Raw genomic sequence first — 21,527 nt, forward strand, 5'->3', positions numbered from 1 at the left:
CAAATGTGTTAATTATTGAAATCCTTTTTTCTATATTTATATATTTTCATAGTTTGTTTCTTTTTTACAAGATAACAGTGAAAGTGTTTCAATCTTGAAATGATAATTTTGATTGGGCAATTAAGTCCACTAATTTAAAGAAGCTCTTATTGTTTTTATTTTTAACGCAAATTGTTCATGAACAGGAGAAGCTTCAAAAAAGAGAAATCATCGTGATAGTAGCGGCAACTTTCCAGTCTTCCAGGAAGGTCCGAAACATTCTTTTTTTTCTTACGAGCGAAACTCTGCGCGCGCGGCGGCCGCGTTGCATAAAGAGCACATTCGAAATCGTTAATACATCGCGAGTGTTCTGCTTCCTTGACGAGTCATCCGGCCAGCGGCCGCTCGAAACCGAGCCGACGAGATGGAAATGCCGGCTGACTCTCGGCATTCTCGTACGATTGCAGGGGAAAGTGCATGTCTCAGGTGCATCCGGGCAAAGTCGATTGTTTCCTCGATCCGTGGTGGCCCGAGGTCGAGGAGAGGTCACGGCACACGTACATCATTCCTAATCGGGTCGAGAGGATAGGCATACAACTAAATCTCTCGAGACGGATGTCCTTAAGTCCCACATAGAAGAAAAATAAATAGCTGGAAAGGAGGTTGAGGCAAAATGGTGTGTTTCTTCCTCGCACTATGCTAAAACCTCACTGAATGCAGTAAAAAGAATTTTACTTCGACAATAGGTATGTGCAGGTATAACGTTGTCTTTTCTAGGATGCGGTACTGATCAGCATGTATGACGGTATGGGCAACGATAATTAGCGTTTACACAAACTGAAGAAATGTGACTGTCATCGGAAAAGACAAGAACGTCAAGAACGCAACGGATTATTTAATAGTAAGTCTGGGAAGTAGAGCAAGATCTGTGATTTATTTTAACCACCGTAGACGACTCCTGTCATGCGAGAAACATCGTGACAATAATCCATCGATAATTTGCTTCGGACAAAAAGTGTATATCTAAATAAAAATACATTAGATTTGTACGCGGTTAAAATATCACAAAAAATAAATTATTTACACAAGACGTAGCATGAGATATAAGAACGGCGCGAAGAGAAGCGATGTACCGCGCCAGTGCAAAAAGGCAATTGTCATGCTTCGTTACGCTCCTCGGTAACAACGACGACCACGACGATGCGCGACGCAACGTGCGACGTGGTCGCGGGAAGGACAAACGGAGAAAAAGATGCGAAATTGCTTCGAGAGGAAGAGGAGATTACTTTCGTTCATAATACAGTCGAGCGCAACGCTATATTAATACTACTGATTGCGAGATTGTAACAAGTATCTTTTTCCCTAACATACTTCAAATTATTCTCTTTATTGGATAAAATTTTTTGTATCTTATTTTTAGAATTGTGTATATTATATATTTAAGTGTTTTTATTATTTGTACGCTGTAATAACAAATATTTCTTCTTTGGATTTAGATTCATAAATTCTGACTGATCGCAGTAATAAGTTTATATTACTGTACGCAATCATATTTTGTCTAATAAATAATATAAAATGTTTTTCTATATCTATAATAATTCTTATTATGTAATCATTTATTTCAGGTAATTAATTGGAATTTTACTTCAATTTTTTATACGAGATTATAAATATCTGCAGTTTATGAAACATTTTGGAAATAGAAAATAGTATTTCTTCGGCAATCGCGTAATGCGAAGCATAGAGCGAATAAAAAAAAAGTCATAAAAATTAGCATTATGGTCCGCATTACGGATGTGCAAGCGGATGAATAAAACTGTTCTTCGAGCTCACAAAAGCGGAATTTCTCCGCGTTGATAGCACCAAGCGTTCGTCGTCTCATTATTAGAGAGTCGTAAAGTTCCGTGTCGATCGCGTCTTTTACTCGTATCTAAATCCAAGTACAGTTCTCACGTCACGATTAGTTTCGAGAGTTTCTCATGCGTCACTGGGTTACTAGATTTTCTAGTGATAGGTCGATTTCCTAGATCATTATTAGGCGTGTATATCGCCGTCACTTGGCATAGAACATCGATCTTCTTACCATTTTGCAAAGCAATTCAAACATCTAGCAATTTAAAACATTTTGAGAGTAATTCATATACTTGATTATACTTTACTCTTATTTATAATGTCAGAATTAAAGATAAAAATTTATATCCATGTATATCATTCGTATGTTCTATTTATTTATATGTCAAAACATTCGATCTTCCAAATTCTCGTCAAAGTTGATCATGCTTTATCTAATTTCTAATCTTCAATTATCGCGTATCTAATCCTATACAATCTTCTCACGTGAGATAATTTTTATTCGTAAAATGAACTTTTACTTGCCAAATCAGACAGTCTGTAGTCTTAATACATGGCAGCGACGGCGCATTTATGAGGCATTGTTACGCATGTGCATTCAATGGCTCATACACAGGCATTATACGTTGGCTAAGGTGCTGGCTGGTACACCTTGAACTTAACCGAGCGCGCCGCGATTTCGAAACAATCGTCTGGCGACCGTTACCTTTCCCGTGACTTTCAACGACTTACGGCGAGGGTCACGTAGTCGTACGTACAGAATGGATATATCTGCTATAACGCAATCTAATTGCTGCTCTCGTGCTTAATTGCTTTCGGCGGCTGACTAATTAGTATCGCAGGAGCGTCGCGATATTCGAGCCCGGTTTCTCTCATCACTTGTTCTCTTCGCTCGTCGCTCTCTTCGTGCTCACCCAGCAGGGATCTCTCTTTCCGTCTCTCCTGCGGCGTATTCTGAGGAAGCATTAATGAAGCATTCCACTACTTTCAGTGATCTCTTTGTTTCAATGACAAATGAAAAACGTGCTAAAAAATATTTTATCATAGTTCTACAATATTATAAGCAACTATTTTCAGCATTAAATATAATGCTAAAACGAGTGAACACTATAACTTATTTAATTATGTATTGCCAGATAGGCGAATTGTTGATGAGAATGTCGATTATTTCTCGATTAAATTAAGTATTGAGAATAAGAGACAATTTGCTTTTACAGGCGTGATTTTCTGTTCAATACTTTGTTCACTTTACTTGAAGCTTAATGTTTTAAAGAATCCGCCGGGTTACAGGCCGCGTCAGGTGTGTGATTTCGCTCAAGGCGACATTCGCTCTCGCGTACCGGGGGGATCTTGATCCCCGAGAGAAGTTGGGATCGAGAACATCGTTACTGTAAGAACGAATAAGAAAAAGAAAAAGAGCAAGCAAAACAGAGAGGAGAAGAAGGCAAGAGAGAGAGAGAGAGAGAGAGAGAGAGAGAGAGAGAGAGAGAGAGAAAGATACCAAAACGATTGCCCAACTCTCGACCCAGTTATAAATAGGTGAGCGACCTCGTTCCAGGGATGATATCTCATGTTCATCATCTGCCGATGAATTTTCGAAGAGGGAACAACATCATTCGCAACAATTAAACGGCTTCGATATACGTTAAAAATACACTCATACGAGATGTTCTTTGTGTAATTTTATTCCTATCTATATGTTTTGAGTGATCGATGTAAACCGCAACTTCCGACTAAAATTAAGCGATCAGATAGCAAGATAATTCCCTTAATTCACCATTGTAGTTAGGAAAGCTGCGTAAAGGAACGAAAATAATTACAGTTTACCGTAAGCGACTTAGTATCTAGATTCTTCGCGTTCTACATTGTGCTACTTAGTACAATGAATTAATCAAGCCAAAGTTGTACGATATGAGTCATCAGTCGTCCTAATGGACCTTGTAATCGCATCCGCCGACATTGGATCTTCCTTGAGAGGTGTACGCGACGCACTGTATCCCTATCGAAACTACTGCCTATATGGCCTCGTTGAATTGAAGTATCTGGAGCGGCCGAAGCGCTTCTGGTTATTTGAATAAACGAGGAGAAATATCGAATAACTCATTTTAAGAGCCCTAGAATTTCGTTCCGTGAATTGCACACTGCAGGCAGACGATCATCGAGGAATCTCACAGTTGACCAGAACTTCACTTGATTAGGCGTCTCGAATCAACGTCATTGCGACGCATATGGACTTTTGCATATGCGATGGTCATTTAAGTCGCACAACATTCTCAATGATAGTAGGCGGGTGGTCGGGCGAAATGGTGCGGCAAATCATATAGGATCTACATATACTTTTTCCGTCGTCCTGGATGCCTGTAAATTTCCCTGATTGTACATGGGTTTCCTCATCGTATTTGGTCCCAATTGATACCAGAGAGGCTCCCCTTCTATCGCGAGTTAATGTGACTTAAAGTAGGTCCGTAGCGTGAGAACATGTCGGATATGTTAGCAGGAAGAGTAGGCGGAGAAATACGAAGAAGAAGAGAGGCTGGCCAGAGAAGAATGCAATTTGAGAGTACATGTCATCCTGGCTAAAGGATGTTGGATATATATTAAGGTATTCGATATAGAAATTTGTACTACTCTTTTTTTTTTTCAATCTTCTTTTGATTGCGTTTTTTCCCTTTTTCTCTCACCTCGCTTCGAGAAAAAGGAAGAATTTTTATTTTGTCAAAATAAGCGGGATGACGAGAGGGAGGTCAATGAAAGGGGAGGAAGTCAGCGTGGGGAGATTCTGTGGCACCCGATACACTCCACGGAGCAAGAGAGAGAAAGGGGTGGGGGCTGATGAGAGAGGAGTTGCGAAAGGAGGGAGACGAGAGAGCGTACGACGCGAATGCGGACCCCCGATGGCCTGCGAACCCACGAGGGCTCCCCTCGTGCGATACTTCGGTATAAAAGCAAAGCAACCTCTTTTAGATGTAACACACGAGACAGCATCGGCGCATCCTGGCGTGCTTGATTCAAACAACGCGCCTGCACGTTGGGGCACGGAAGAATTGAGAAACGAACTGCACGGTGACGCACGCGACTTGAGGATACTTCGGCGTCGTTTGTACGAGACGCGTAAAGCGCGGTGAGGTCGTACTTCGGTGAACATGGCCAAGCATTTCGTGACGTTATTGTGGGTGTCGGCGGCATTGACCGCGACCCTGGCATTGCCGACCAGCGACAAGGCCAGCGGAAGTGAGAACGATCTGGTGGCGAGCATATACACCGACTGCTTGAAAAAGGAATCCATCAGCTGCATCAAGTATAAAGTATTCACGTTTGTCGACAAGATGCTGGCCGACAAAGAAGACATCACACTGTCCGAGGGCATCACCGTCGTAAAAACGTCCAACGCCGAGGGCGAGGGTGCTCCAAGGTTGGTTGTCGGTCGTTCTGTGAACTCTGAGATTGCGCGTATACTGTAATTTAAACAACGAGCTTTGTTAACAAAGCTAAATTTTAACTCGAGAGAATCGTTATATTTATGTTTACATTTTTGGCAGATCTATCGAATCCAACGATTTGGATACACTATTATTTGATCGTCTTGGAAGATTCCTGAAGACGCATTCAGTCAAAGTTGACTTGAAGGGCAGCGATATTTTGGGAGCGATTGAATCTGCCGGACGCAGTTTCGAGGATTTTAGCGACAATGCTGTCGAGAGCCGTGGAAAAAAGAGTGAGTACAGCACGTGATGAAACTTACATTAAGGGGTTTAGATGTGCTCAAACGTAATACAGAACCGGTTACGATACCATCTAATTATATATTTTATTAAGTTTGTTATTCTCGGAGAAATTTCGTTACAGTGATTGCTTACAGTTGCAAATAAAAGATTATTTTAAAAGCGAAACTAGCGTAGCACTCGAGTAATTCTGTGAGTCATCCCAAGTGTGAATCTCATTATACATTTGCATTTATAAATGTCGGAATTTATAATCAAATAGACACATTATAGAATTTTTATTAATTAATCTATACGGGAATAAATTATTTTATACAAATATTTTTAGGGATAAATTTACAGTGAAAAATATTTATTTACGCAATTATTTATAATTATTTATATCATATAATTTCGAAATTTTAGAGTTCTATCATATTTCTGCATGCAACGGCAAAAGTTTTTTTATTAATATACAATTTATATATATATATATATTTTTATATTAATATGTAATACATAAACAAAATAATATTTTTATATAGACATTTCTTTACTATTCATCTTCTTCTGCTCTTAATAGAAATGTTTTTTTTTTTATTACATACGGAGGTATAATAAAAAAAAAGAAGGAAAATTTTTCGCATAACGAAAAAGTAATCGCGGTTCATCGGGATAACGTCAGCTGCGGTATGGGAATTCTCTGCGTTCATTGCCGCCGTGTGAACAGCGACGATGACGACAAGGAAGCCCATACCGGTCGCAGACGTTGACCCACTGAGAAACTGGTTCCGCTTCCCCTTGAACCTCTCAACGGAGGAGGAGAACGCGGTGATACTGAAAGGTTGGGAGAGAGACAGATAGAGAGCGAGAGAGATCCCGCTGCGCAAGATTTTTGACATACTTTCCATCCTGGTACTTCGCCTTGACCTTCGACTATTCCACTTTAAAAAACATTAACATCTCCGTGATCGCCGTGACGTGATTTACAGACAACTATTATTACCTACAAAATGATGCGCGAACAATTGACTTACGTGCACCTTCATATCTCAGCATCTGTTTATCTATTTATGAATTGCTATGAATTACTGTTACATGATGATTAATTTCAGCATACGAATATTAACGATCAGTTTTCCATACAAATTAATTCAAGATTATATCATCATTTGTAAATTTGCATGGATTATCTTGACGCAATCGTTATATTATAACATTTCAATTAAAACGTAAAGTTTGCATATATATATTTTTTGTCGTATTAATTAATTTTTATACCAGATTATGGAATTTTTAATATCTAAATAGTACTCTCTAAAATATGATATTGTCTTCTAATAATAAATAATAAAATGAAATATAGTATAGTAAAAGCCTATATGGAAGCTAACTAATACGGATGTTGGTGTGTATTAATTTTTACAAAGTTTTAAATTTTAATAAAGTTAAGTTTTTTGTAATTGAAAATTCTTATATCTTTACCAAATTAAATCTAAATGCATGACTAATAGCAAAAAAATGCATTCCTTACGTAAATATCACTGCTTGTTATTTTCTACTCGGTTCGTGAAAACAGATATAGATACCTTGATAAGACATCACGTAACAGAGTAATTGGCATCATGGAGCGAAAATCGTATACTCTCAAGTATACCTACTATACTACATTTGACGATGTACCCAGATTCCCGTTCTCCACAGAAGTGTGAAAAGAGAGTAATGATAGCATTAAACTTCGCGGTTCATATATTCATATTCCATAGTTAGCGAGAAGTACATGGAAACATACACTCTGTATGTATCAATCTTTATTTTAATAAATCAAATGTCTCAACAAAAATCTAATTTGCATTGATTATAATTATAAATAATTCTATAGATATGTATAAAAAATAATTTTTTTTAATTCAAAAATATATTTTTAAGCGTGTTTGTTAGAAAAAAAGCAAAATATAGAAAGAAATAGTCAAACATATATATACGATTTCAAATTATATTTATATATAGAATGAAATCGGATCAAGTAGCTATTTAAAAAGTTATCTTGAAGAAATACATCCGTAATAAATATCTATCGCTTGTTTTGATATAAAAGTAAAATTTAAACATTTGAAACATTACAGAGAAGGCGCAGAAGATCTTAGGACCCCTGATGATGGCCATGGCCCTGAAAGCGGCCGCCTTATTGCCGCTGGCACTCGGCGCGATTGCCATGATTGCTGGCAAGGCTCTGCTCGTGGGCAAGATCGCTCTCGTGATCTCGGCCATCATCGGACTGAAAAAGCTTCTCGGTTCTCACCAGAAGCACGTGACCTACGAAGTAGTTTCGCATCCGCATCACAGCAGCAGCCACGTTAGCCATGACGACCACAGCGGTTACGGCGGCGGCGGCGGCGGCGGCGGCGGCGGTGACTTCGGCGGTGGTTACGGCAGCAGTGGACACGGATGGGCCAGGAGTCTGCCACAAGATGCTCATGAGATTGCCTATCGTGCCCACCAACCCCAACCACAAGCTTAAGCGTACCATAGAAAGTTTTCGTCCCGCCTCTTGCTTCTCTTCCATTTTCTTCTGACGATTCTCTTCCCTTTCATTACACTCACGCCTGCTTCACTCGCCGCATTCCTCGTTATGTCTTTCCTTTTTCCTTTCTTACCTAAGCTATTGCTATGTATAATACCTAGTCTATCTTCTACTCCACGAAAATATGCCACTACCTATAGCTTCCGATGTTCGCTATTTTCAATTTAAAACTTTTTCTACCTATCCTTTTTTTATGCTTGACATGATCTCTTATATTCTGATTCTTTTCTCTTTCCTATCTTTCTATTTTTTTTTTTTACTTTATCCTAAATAACGGTCGATTTATCCCACGGCCAGTCACCAGTACCTCTGGGAGATGCTCATTGTTTTATATACGTAGATTTACGTGATTACGTGATTACGTGATACGTAGATTACGTTTCGTTATTTATTCGTTGTATCTTATATAATTAATATTTATTTGATGTTTGACTGCGTGCTTCCATATGACACTTCCTGTTTTTTGTAATAAAAAGAAACGACAAATGAGATGCTTCCATCTTGTCCCGAAAAACAGCTTCATTAATAAGTTCCCCCACAGCGTTCGCCCGGCCGAAGAAACCAGCGCGTTCTACGGCTCTCGTAAGAGTGACCGTGGTTCATGACCGAGTGCTTCTATTTATACATAACACTGCACTTGCACTCGTAGCCGTAAAGCGTAACGTAAGGCCGTGAAATACGGTCTATTGAACTCATAGCACGATCTGTATACCGGATGCGCAGCTGTACCACATTTTCCATACATAAATAGATAATGAAAATAGGACAAAGTTCGCGAGCGCAGGTGAAAGTAGTCGAAGAATGCGCGGCACAGACGCTTTATTGCACTGAAATGCAAGTCCTGTATAATATATACGGGATCAGGAGCGATTTATTTGTAAATGTAGATTTACAATAGATGCAGAAATATTTTATAATTTTATCTCTGTCTCTCTTTTACTCTCTTTTCGCATTCTTCGTTACCCACTTATATTATAATTATTAATAAGTATCTGGAGAAATTCAAAATAATTTTTTGTTGAAAAAAATTGGAAGAGAAAATATATGTAGAATATATATTTTATATAATATATAATTACATATATATATATGATTTATTTCTGCAAAAAATTGAGATTATTTAAATTAAAATTTTAAATGTTTTAGGTATCTTTAAAGTATAACTCATTTTGTTGCAAAGAAAAAAAATTAATTTCGTATAAAATATGTTAAATATCACAAACTGCATTAATATTAGAAGTGTGTATTTCCATATCATATAATTGTCACTAATTTGACTTACTATTAGTTTCACGAGGATTAGTTCTATATATAATAAAGCGTTTGCAAGGCTTAGATAAGATTTCTCTAGACTTTCCGCTGATTTATAGCTATAGTCGGAATAATGTGTCATAATCACGGCAAACATCTACGATATTTAACTTAACCCAGTAATTGCCCTCCAAAAGCGGACGCATGCGCAGCCAGGTACAACTGGTAACCTGCATACCGTGGGTAATGCTGTTCCTTCCGTTGCTTGGAGGGGCCTTAAGGAAGAAAAAGGATGTACAATAACGACAGTTTCATCGGGCGAGCAGCCACGCGTATCGGGCCGGTCGAGAAAATCACCGTACGACGAAACGGTTGTACACAAAATGGAATTCAGAATCGTGGCGCGCGGATGGTTCCGCGAACCGGAAACGGTGAAGACCCGCGGGCGCACGGGCACGATTATTATCTCGCGTCTCATCGTGGCGTCCTACGAGATCCGTCGCTTTCGCCACGCCGCCGCGCCGTCGGGAGATCATTTTCACGGCACGTATGCGCGTACGAGAAATCGGTAACGCGACATTATGCAGGTAAGTTCCGGCAGCATCGCAGTCGCGTGGACTCGTGACGCGTCGACGACGATGCGGCGCGGCGGCGCGGCGGCGCAGCGGCCCGCGAGACCAGGGAGAACAAGGAGAAGAAGCGTCTCTCTTTCCTCTGCATCCGTCTGCATGGTCGCAATGCTTTCTTGAATAGCGTGCGACTCAATGAAAACGTCATGCACTAGCAGTTTTAACGCTGTTTTAACGAAGGCGAAGGGGGTGGTGCGACGATACGCTAAAGCAAACTATACTCCAATGATAATTCTATGATAGACGATAGAGATATTATTTCGCTTTTTTTCTTTGCGTGATGATGGTCTCCGTTTCGTTTCTTTGCTCGTGGAAACGCCGATGGTCTAAATGTATCTACATGCAACGCGTTTTCACTTGGTATGACCTAGTTAAAGACCGTGTCCACTGACGTATATCGAATTGGACAGGATGAAAAGTCAAGGATACGCGAGGGACCAAGTAGAAGGATGAAGCATCGTGCGAATTAGATGATTAATCGGATGAAGAAATTGTGCCTAACGCGCGTAACGGTATACGTTAATTCGCCGATTCATCGTTTCTCTTTTTCGATGACATGATTATGTTGGTGCGTAAAGGGAAACGTTTGTTCGATCTTCCATTGAAAAGTGGAACGTACATTGTCACCTTGATTTAATAGCTGAACCGAAGAATCACAAGTTTAATGCCGGCAGGTATAACTGTGCGTCCAATACTTGAAACGTAATGAGAAATGCAGTTATATCCAATCGTACACATGTGATGTTGATAATTTTGTATAGGTAGTAACGCTTTAAACTGTCTCAATTAACGTTTAGAAGAGTTCTTCACGAAACATTTTCGAGTATTTAGAAACATACCTATATTCTGGCTGAAGCTTATCCGTACTTTAGATTACCGCTAAATCTCACGTAAATAATTACGATATAGTCTAGGAAGAAGTTGAGGCAATGTATTCCTAAAAATTCTCTTGCCATCTTAGTTTAACGAATGATTTTATAGTATCATAAACAGGAGAGAATAATCTACGGGCATGTAGCCCCGTGCCAATAACACACTTTATATTTTATTGCGCTTCCTGCTTATCAAATATATCAATGACCGTGAACGTCGTTCAAGGCGCTTTCTATTGTACATCCGCGACGTATTATTTCGCGCGTCTCGACACCTGGTGTGTGTATCTTGCGTTTTCGACGGCGAATTGTTCCGAGGTGCGCCTTTCATTTTCAATCTTGTTCTTATGCCTCCATGAACCCGAGTGACGACGAGAAATTAGAGCTGAGAACAGCGGGAGCATCGAACCGCGTCGATTGGCCAGGCAGCCGATGCGTAGATAGCGGAGTCCGCCCACGCACAAAAGGAACAACGGAATAATAACGATATGAGCGAAATGCGCGGTTAAACCGGTCGAATTAATTCGGCGAGGTACCAACGGCAAGGGCGAGGGGGGAAGGGGAGCGGAGGATAATAAAGAAGAAAAAGAAGAAGGTCCTCGCGAAAGCATGGCGGTAGAAGTCTGCTCTCGCGATAAAACTGCGGTGGAACCGCTTGGATGCGTCCAATGTTTCGCTGGTGGGAGACAAATCCGGGGGGAGAGCTCGAGAGATCATGACGCGCGTTCCGGTGGAATTCTGCTCTCTACTCTCGTCCCCCGGGTGGTTGGTCTAAGCGCAAAAGCAACCGTTCTCAAATCAATGCCCGAGAATGAAAATAGTCGTGCAATGGTGGTGTACACCGACGTTAACTGGGTGGGGAGAATATCGCTCGGTACGGAGGTATACCTGGCCAGATATATAGAGCTAGGGCAGGGCTTCCGTTACGTACAGTCTACTTAGAGTGCTCCCAGGTATACACGCATCTTGTGGCACGCATCGTGTTAAATTAAACAGACGTCGTTAGTCGCGTGGACGCAGCCGGATAGCCGAGGGAGAAGCAAAGGACAAGGCGTTTGATTTTCATATCGAGTCACGTGGAAGGTACAGTGCTTGATTGACTTGCGCGGTTTCATTTGAACCTTCAGCGATCGCGATTAAGTGTTGAATTCTTATAAACCTGTGATATATACGAAAAACATATATAAAATTTTCTGTAAAAATATATTCTGAGTTGATTCAGATTATGTACCGCAAAAGTGATTGGATTATTCGAAGAAAATTATACTTCCTTGAATAGAAATTATACTTTGAAGATATATAGTATTATGCGGCATAAATACTTTTAATTTTGAAAGTTGGCATCTGATTAAAATTTATCAATTTTAATGAATTTTAATTAATTATAATTTAACATTACAGTTAATTAATGACATGAATAACATAACAATTTAATTTTATAATCTAGAATTTAAAACTATTCAAAAATTATTTGTTAATTACACATACATGCGCATACACAAAATTACTAATTGCTTTATTCTTTGCTAATTGATTTATTTATTAATTGACTCACATTATCATGTTATTATTGTCTTGATCCTATATTATTATTGAATTATAGAATCAGATTATTGATTAATTGATTTAATGAGTAAATGTTAAATTAATTTTTCTTCACAGATATTCACTTTGAGAAAAATGAAACGGTTCGCGCATTATTATGTATGTCTGGCTGTATTATTAACAGCGGTCTCTGCAAGATCGGCCGAAACTAATCCCACGTCTAATTCCATCAATGAGCAACAAACCGCGAGGTCAAATAGCAATGGCATATTTGGCGACTTACGTTCTGTCTATCAAGTATACAAGGAATGTTCCGGCGCGGAATTAAGTCCTTGTTTAAAACTGAAGCTCTTGTCGGCTATAGATAGAATTTCTCGAAGCGCACAATTGAATGTGGCTGATGGCGTTACTCTGGTCCAAGATGAATCAGCTACCAACGAATCCGAGCCAGAAAAATCGCTGCAGGAAATCGAAGCCAGTTTACCCCGAGCACTGGAAGACAAAGAAGACGCTCTTAATGGAATGATTTTCGATAAAATCGCCAAATTCTTTCAAAGTCACACTTTAAAGCTAAAGTTACCAAATGTAGAAGAATTTCAACGTAGTCTCACGGAAGAAGGTAAAAATATACCATTAATAACATTATTCCAATAAACGTGATTTATTAATAATTAATTTATATTAAATATAATTTAACAAATATAAAGATTTAAATAACTTAAAAGATTTAAAGATTTAAATTACAATTTAAGTCTTCATTATAACAAGATTAATTTACATAATTAATTGTTTGTTATAATTCTATTATTTTATCGTTTGTTAAATATTAAATTATAATTATATAAAATTTTTTTCATTAAATCTTAATCATATTATCCTCTTTAGGTCGTAAAAAGAAGAATAAAATGGGTGGTCTTCTTGCTATTCCTCTATTAATTGGTGGTACATTAGTGCCGTTGGCGCTCGGTGCTCTCGCGCTGTTGGCTGGCAAAGCATTGATAGTGAGCAAACTTGCGCTCGTACTCGCTTCTATCATCGGATTAAAGAAACTCGTATCTGGTGGCCACGAGCATGGACATGAAGTCGTTCAAGTTGGGGGAGGACATGGATCGGGCGGATGGGCGAGATCGGGACATGATATTGCCTACTCTGCATACAAACCATCGTCAACCTAGGAAAAAATTTTTCAAACGTTATCATAGCATCTCTTCAAATCACATCGGTATTTTCTCTCGCGAAATTTTCTTTTCCCTATTCGCGTAATTTTTATTTATTTCCATCCTCGGATAACTTTTTCCAAACTTGTTCACGAAACTCTCACACCTGTCTGATCTCTCTTTTCACTGTCTGCTATCTAGTTGTGTTCACTCTAGGACACTCTAGATCATCGCACGTACGCGGCCACTCATGCACGAATCATCTTCGGTATTTATTGTTTCACGCGTAACTGCGATACGCTCGCTATCATATATAATATGTATATTTAAATGCGCAAATAAATTAAGCCTGTAATTATCGAACACGAGTGTGTCTGTTTTATTTTCTCGTTTTATTTCCTATGTCAGTGAATTCTTGATATTCCTTGAATGAAACATATATCTACATATGTAGCTGATTATTCCAGAATTTTTACTGTGTGTTAGTTATGCTCAATAGTAGTATTATATATTTGCGCTTGCTCTCTAGAATTCGTCTCTCCGTTGATCGCGAGATGCTTAAAATTCGGGTGAAACTAACGGATGTCGACGATGCGCTAAAATCGTAGAGCGGCAAGGAGAGAGCAATGAGCGGGAGAGAGCGAAATGCGCTAGAAGGAGCATGAGTGAGATGGATGCGAGAAAACGATGGGGATGAGGCGTGTAAAAGAACTGGAGCCTGACCGACTGATGGCCCGTCGATTCGGGACTCGATCGAAAGTAAGAGATCTCAATGCGCGAGACGAGATGGAAGATGGAGGGGGTGAGGGAATATCGGAGGTGGAAAGCGCCGAGACAAATGCACAAGATAGAGAAAGGCTTTTATAGGCATAAGCCGAGTATGCGATGAATTGCCATTTAAATGACGGTTTAGCATCTCGATATAAGCAACTAACTGGACATACGTCTCCGAGTCTCTCCGGTTGTCTCTTCAAGAAAGATTGTCAGGGTAGCGAACAGCAGAATAGGACGTAGGTACGTAGAGGGATCGAGAGGAGGAGCGGCATCACCTACATATGAGAAACGCACGAATAAAACCTGATGTGTCCACGCGAGCACGTATCCATCTTTACGCACTTGTTCGACTCTCGTTCCGTTCACGACACCGTGTGCGCGGTGTGCGTATTCGAGCGTGTAAACGTACACGTGTGCGCTCACGAGAGAGCCTGCGTGTATGTACGTATAGGATGTACGCGGGGACCAGTCAGTGGACACACACTCGGGAAGTAAACCAGGCCGAGCAGACCGATCGGGCCAGTCAGCATCCGCGCTGAGTCTTTTCAAGGTGCGCCTAACACTCTCTACCATACCGGAGAAAAAGTTGAAGCCCGGTCCCCCGATTCTCCTTGGTATTCCACAAGTTCACGTCTTTCGTTCTCTCTCTTTCTCGCTACGTTCGCGTTCTCGTCAATCGACCTCTCCGCCTCTCGCCCAAACTTGAAGTTTCGAGTCGATTTTCAAGAACATATCTCTGACCAAGTAGTCCCGTTCCTGATACGCGTGCTGGTGAGGCCCTTCCACGTTCGAATTCCGAAAGTCACCTCGATGGATCGGGAGATTCAGAATCCTTTACTTCTTTTTTCTTATTTTCCTGGATGTGGTATGCATCGCTAGATATTTTAATACTGCATTTATGCATTCGATGTAAAAATGTCGTCAATTTGTCACGGTACTTGTCACGATATTCCTAGAAATTGCAATCATGATTGCCGAACAACGATGTGAAATAGGCTGAGGAGCGAACTAGGAGAGTATTCTATGTAGGCCATACACGAGAATTAGCACTAACTGAGTTTACATTAAGCACAAATTTATTCTCGTGAAAGTACTAATATCGCTACTTTCTTCGGCGGCGAGTAAACAAATTAGAGCTGTGCGCGGAGGATACCCGTATTTGCGGGTATCGCGCGCTGTTATTACGAGGTCGTTATTAATCTGTTTGCGTATCCTATTGTTTGCATCCCGGTGGATGTAATTTCATTCCAACGATTAGCTTTCGTTCATTCATTTATGCGGCTTCATTCAGCTTTTTAACCTCGTTCACCTCGTTTGCTCTAAATTAACATCAGGCAGAGAAAGAGAGGAGCTAATCGCTAGGTAAAAAGCTACGGCATCGCATGCGAGCGCAAATGAGAAAAAAAGAGAGTCGAGAACTTTCGTTTAGTTCATTCACGCGTACTTCCAGCGTCTAAGGTGCGAATCTTTTTTTTCTCTGTTTCTTTCATATCCCGGGTTTGCACTTCCAACGGTATGCAGGAAAGCAAGATGGATCAATACTATGGTTTTACTAACCCGCATAGCGACATATAACGTATATAATAACTGCACAAAATTATGTACTTTCATACACGTTTCACTTATCTTTCGCATCGTATATAAAAAAAAGGAAAAAAAAGATGTACGGTCTAACGATTACGACAATCAATGAATGTAAACGGAGAAACGAGTTTCATCATATGTAGCAAAAAATGTTTTCTCTCGTCGCGATACTTTGTTTAGATGGCTCTGAACTCTTTATAAGTAGCAAAGAAGCGATCAGCGCACGAACAAATGGACAAAGGTGCAGGACGAGGTATGGGAAGAAGCAGAACAAGCAGGAGAGCGAGAACTCTCAAGTACGAAGGCTTCACTTCGTGGGGGCCTTGACCTGACCTCGATCCTCGGACGAGTTCACTCTCGCCGGCGTCGACGAGAGGAAAGTGTTCCACCACCAAGAGTGCGCATGGCTGCCACCCGGCTTGATGTACCATTCGGATTAGCGTTTTAGCTCGCGATGCTATGTACAAGTTAATTTGCTGTACATAATATATAGATATGCAATGCAAAGGACGGCGGAACTTTCAGATTTGTCTGCTGATCGCAACGGGGAACATTTTACTGTGATACAATAACGGAATCCAATGCACGGAAAGAATAAACGTTTCTCGTGCAAGACGCGGAGAAAAAAAGTTGCGAGAACAAAGTGAAAGTTCCATGAGATCCATTGTATATGTACGTCGTCTGAGAAGGTCGCGAATAATACTTATTTCTTATCAGATATATATCTTCATGAACTAAATATTAAAAACATTTTTTTTATATTCGTATCTTTATATATTCTTGGTGTAATATTTGTATCTACATCCATGTAAAAAAGAAAAACTTGTGTAATTAAAATTTAAAATATAGCATCTCAAAAAATTTTAAGTGTTTTAGATACATTTTAGACAATAAAGAGAAAATATATTTAAAAAATACTAGAAAAATTTCTTAAAAGATGTTTTAATTTTAAATATTTGTCAGATAATATTTTTTTAGATTCTAATGTCAAAATTTGATAAATAAAATAAAAAAGCGATTGTAGAATTAATTTTTAGAAAATTTAACACTTATTTAAATAACACGTCGTGTGTTAAAATATTATTTCATGTAAGCGAATTCTTTGATAAGACGAATTTTATGACTCTGTGAGAACGTAAGCTGGACCGATCAATGCAGAGATTCGCTTGACCATCTTCGAACTTGAAGCGCGGAGAAAGTCAGCCGCACATCCGAGTTCTTTCCCTCGTGCACGGATACACTGGCAGCGATGAAATACTTTTGAGTATGTCTCCTCCCTTTTTCCATTTTTTTTTTCTAGTCAAGAAGCCTTCGGGTCACGGTGACGCGAGACGAGGCGAGGCGAGGCGAGGCAAGACGCGGCGAGGCGCGGCTTGTCCTCCTGGAGGAAACCTCTGGCTTGGGCCCAACTCACACACATGATCGAACCACAGTGATGCGTGCACGCACATTCCATGTAAAAAACCGTTAAATGTTCCGTGCGACAGAGCCATCGGAATACATTAATTTCAAAGATTATTGACTAGTTATCGTATTGATCGGTACCATCCAGAAGAAGATAATCTTAAATTATGTGTTTAAGTTATAGGATTAGGCGACGAATAGAATAAAAAACAAAGAAATGAAGGCAAATGGTAAGAGGAGTAAGCGGAACAGAGAATCGAGAGGAATGCAATATTGTGAGACATAATTAAAAAATAACTGTTATTAGTAAAAATCGGGACATATTATTAGGAAATAGAATTCCGAGAATAAAATTGTTCTAAAAAATGTGACCTCCAATAAGATCAAAGATGCTTCGGCGGTCGTAAAACGTTAGAAATGTTACAATTCCAGATAATAATGAATCGTGCAATGCGACGTCTGTGCTATCTGATTGCAAGACCATCATCGGCTATTAAGCACGTTGGAAAGTTGTGGAGGTGTACGCGAGCGAAGTATCATCTACTTGATAGTGTATAGAAGTACCCGGTGTAATATACTTTGAAAGCGAAATCATAAACTAACTTATCCTGAGTGCTTGGTTAAATATAACTGCGACTTTTCTATTAATACAATATGCGATCCTTTGCAAATGGTGTCACAAGATTTTTCGAAATAAAAGTAGCGTTAATTGAACAATCTAAGACAAAGTCCCGTTTTTTTTTCCAAATTTAAGCGCAAGTGGGAACGCACGATCATAAAAGAAATACAATTCGATAATAAATTAAATATAGACAGTCTCCTTATTCTGTCCTAGAAACTAATTATGACAAGTGACTCAATTCGGCAAGTCATCTCAAGAGTCATCCTCGGAGAGAAGACTACGCCAAATAATTTATGCTACCGCAGATAATTCATCTTTAATGCATAGCACATTGCACATGTGTCTCTTTGAAAGTTCTGACAAGTAGGCAATTCCTGTCGCAGCTGCTGTATCTTCACCATTGCATTTAGCAGGTAAAAAACAGGACGTAACACCTAAATCTTTCGCGAGAGTAGTCTCACGTAAATTTCCATGGTTATTTGCATAGCGGCTAGCGCGAAATCGCTAAATCAATAAGAATCGCAATCAGTGGCACATCGCGGTGAATGATAACGCGACGTCGTCGAACAAGTCCGCATTCTTATCTTCGTTTTTAATATAAATTCCTAAAGGACACCGCATTCCATCTTCTACGATTGGTTAGAGTATAAGTTTGGTGTCGGTATTTTCTCAATGCTTTTGACTCGTGCCGAAATATCTCCCTCGATTTGATCGTGGTCCGATCTTCGTGGTTCGGAGGAAGAGGCCAATGGTGCGTAGGTACACATCATCTTTCTCTCGTTTTCACCGTCTCTCTCTCCTTTCTTCCTCGTCCTCTTCCTCTCGCGTTCTCGCGAATGTGCGTCTGTCTGCGTATTACGCACACGCACGGGGCGGGTTTGTCGGCAGTCACACACCCGTTGTGTACACAAACGACCTAAGTAGGTACACAGGTATACGGAGAGGAGAGCCGGTGGAGAAGGACCAGCGGTGTGGAGGAGCGCGTCAACGAGAGACGTACACGACACAAACGGAACGACCGCCTGGAGGAGAACCAATAGCTCGTATGGGTTGTAACCCGGCGGCAGGCGGGGGCCACCCGGTGGGGGCCATCAAAATTTCAAAAACGTACGCGGGCCCCTTTCGCGACGAGGATAAAAGGCAGCAATCGTGATTCTTTCGGGCAGTGTCGATACGATCGCCGTACTCGTTCGAACGTTCACGTGCGAGAAAAAAAGGGGAGTCGAAATCGCAAGGACAAGGAAGCGTGAGGAAGAGGAGACAAAGTGAAGACAAGTTTCGAGGAGTTGGAGTAATTGATTCGATTCGGTGTTTCTCTCGCTGTCCGGAAAATCTATCAAGATGTTCAAATTCGTGGTAGTTGGCGCGCTCTTCGTGGTATCCGCTTTCGCTGCACCGACGTCACAGGACGTCGCGGCGGCGCCGCCACCTTCAATCCTCGAGGAAGCCCTCGATGTATACGCTTCCTGTTCCGGAGAATCAAGCATTGCGGTGTGTCTGAAGATGAAGGCTCTGCGCTACGTCGACCGTGCCGCTCGCTCGGCTGACATCGAGATCATTGACGGATTCAAGATCGTGCAGACTGAAGATGCTAAAAATAGGTAAGGGACAGCGAGGATTTACTCGAGATAGTGATCTGTACGTCTTACGGTATCCAACCATCAAATCAGATGGTGGTCGACATTCAGTGAAATTGGGACGTGAGAAATGCGGCAGGTGATTCGTGTAGTGAACGCGTGAAATCATATTTTAAATATTATATTTATTATTAAACTAAAGTGTATAAAATTATTTACATAATATGAGACATAAAAAATTATCACTTTGATTACCGAGAGATTCTAGATTGATTATTTTGTAATACTCGATTTAAATTCGCTTTAAATATATCAGAATTATAATTAGAATTGTAAAGAGAGAGAGAGAGAGAGAAAAAGACAAGAAAAAACTAGAAAATTTATTATTTAATAAATTGTGTGAAGAGAATTAATTCTTTACTCTCACTTAATCACTCCTGTAATCAATGAACATGTAACTTAAATGCTACTTGATTCTATTTGACTCTGCAACGTTTGGTTATCGTAAAATTAGCATAGAAAGTTGTTAACAGACTTTAAGATAGCTCAATGCATGTATGCAGATATAATGATCATGATAAAAGAACACTTCTTTCTTTTCAGCCGAGCTGACAATGCAAGGTCTCTTAATGACATTGAAAGTACTTTACCTGCTGAGACCGAAGCCAAAGAAGCTGCAATTGATCAAGCCATTGTCGACAGAGCCGCCAAATTCCTATCCACACACACTGTTGAGTTGAGCCTTCCTGAAGACGTTTCTCGCTCTTTTGATGAGGGTAAAATTAAATTATACTGATTTTTAATTTAAAAAGAAGAGAAGAAAAAGTTTTTCTTAAAGTTTTAAAGTTCTGTCATATACTTTCTAAACAGTGATAACATCGCTCATATAACATTTCCAAATTTAAGATATAAATTTAAAAAATTTGGATATGCCCATAAATTTTCTTTAAAAAAAAAAGTTGAAAAATTTATATTTCGGAATTATGTTCCAGCTCGTGGCAAGAAGAAGAAGATCGTTAAATCTCTGTTGCCCATCCTTCTCCTCTTGAAACTGAAAGCTGCTGCTCTTATCCCTATTGCCCTTGGTGCTTTGGCTTTGATTGCTTTCAAAGCCCTTGTCATCGGCAAGATTGCTCTTATCATCAGCTTGATCCTCGGCCTGCAAAAACTGCTTGCTTACAAGAGCCAGAGCTACGAGGTCGTCGCTCACCCCGTTCATGATTACGGACACGATGTGCATCACGATCATCATGGTTGGGCGAGATCAGCGGCCGCTTCTGATCTTGCGTACAAAGCGTATAAACCTTCCGAATAGCTCAATGTTATGCACAACTTCTCTCCCTTCTAATTTTCTACCTTCATTCGCCAAAGTGATCGTCTCTAATCCGGCGATCACCTGAGGGTGGCGTGACTCAGCTTCTCAGGAATCCGCGTACAAGCTCAGCTCGACAACGAGGACGTTTATCTTACGATATACAAACGACTATATATTGAACGTAAACTCTATATAGACGGGCAAAGGACTGTTAGACACGGACGTTACTGGATTTTGCGCGGACTGGATTTAACGGTACGTGACTCGACGACTCCAACGACGATGCCGCAATCGACAATCGACAGGGAGACTACGATCGCCGTGGTTCGATATACATGACGACAAATATCTATGACGAAGCTTAGCATTTCATCGATAACGACGAAAAGCCATACTCAGAGATTATGAGAATCTCAAAAGACTCTCAAAATAGTGGAATCCCGTCAGAATGGTAGAAGTCGCGCCCCCTCCATCATACTCGTGCGGTATCCTTTCAGAATCTTCTGCGTCTATCGTATGCGGAACGATTCGTAGTCAGTACTCGCACGGGACCACCAGATTTAATCCAATGATTATTTATATATCGATTACCCATTTTGGGATCATCATGTAACTTATCATATTATTTATAAATAAATTGTAATTTTTGTATAATATTAAAATTTGACTTAATTTTATTTTT

General features: G+C 40.0%; 2 protein-coding genes across 2 annotated transcripts; both read left to right on the forward strand.

Annotated features, from left to right (window-relative positions):
- The first annotated feature begins 4,804 nt into the window (after positions 1-4,804).
- On the forward strand, positions 4,805-8,629 carry LOC105459367. The gene is made up of 3 exons (XM_011705321.1): positions 4,805-5,242; positions 5,370-5,545; positions 7,658-8,629. Exons 1-3 carry the CDS (start codon positions 4,974-4,976, stop codon positions 8,050-8,052), a joined length of 840 nt encoding a protein of 279 aa, XP_011703623.1. The 5' UTR covers positions 4,805-4,973; the 3' UTR covers positions 8,053-8,629.
- A 3,177-nt stretch (positions 8,630-11,806) lies between these two features.
- Positions 11,807-21,507, forward strand: LOC105459414. Its single transcript, XM_011705414.1, has 6 exons — positions 11,807-11,950; positions 12,530-13,031; positions 13,298-13,585; positions 19,257-19,554; positions 20,134-20,306; positions 20,523-21,507. Exons 2-6 carry the CDS (start codon positions 12,548-12,550, stop codon positions 20,843-20,845), a joined length of 1,566 nt encoding a protein of 521 aa, XP_011703716.1. The 5' UTR covers positions 11,807-11,950; positions 12,530-12,547; the 3' UTR covers positions 20,846-21,507.
- The last annotated feature ends 20 nt before the right edge of the window (positions 21,508-21,527 follow it).

This window comes from Wasmannia auropunctata, unplaced genomic scaffold, assembly GCF_000956235.1.
Source record: "Wasmannia auropunctata unplaced genomic scaffold, wasmannia.A_1.0 LD334196.1, whole genome shotgun sequence".
NCBI classification, from domain to species: Eukaryota; Metazoa; Arthropoda; class Insecta; order Hymenoptera; family Formicidae; genus Wasmannia; species Wasmannia auropunctata.

Bases quoted from the DNA above. Each gene is read 5' to 3' on its own strand.
- LOC105459367 (XM_011705321.1), top strand. From the start codon at position 4,974: ATGGCCAAGCATTTCGTGACGTTATTGTGGGTGTCGGCGGCATTGACC. The intron at 5,243-5,369 runs GTTGGTTGTCGG...CATTTTTGGCAG, and splicing joins GAGGGCGAGGGTGCTCCAAG to ATCTATCGAATCCAACGATT. The intron at 5,546-7,657 runs GTGAGTACAGCA...GAAACATTACAG, and splicing joins CGAGAGCCGTGGAAAAAAGA to AGAAGGCGCAGAAGATCTTA.
- LOC105459414 (XM_011705414.1), top strand. From the start codon at position 12,548: ATGAAACGGTTCGCGCATTATTATGTATGTCTGGCTGTATTATTAACA. The intron at 13,586-19,256 runs AGGAAAAAATTT...GTAATTGATTCG, and splicing joins ATACAAACCATCGTCAACCT to ATTCGGTGTTTCTCTCGCTG. The intron at 19,555-20,133 runs GTAAGGGACAGC...CTTTCTTTTCAG, and splicing joins ACTGAAGATGCTAAAAATAG to CCGAGCTGACAATGCAAGGT.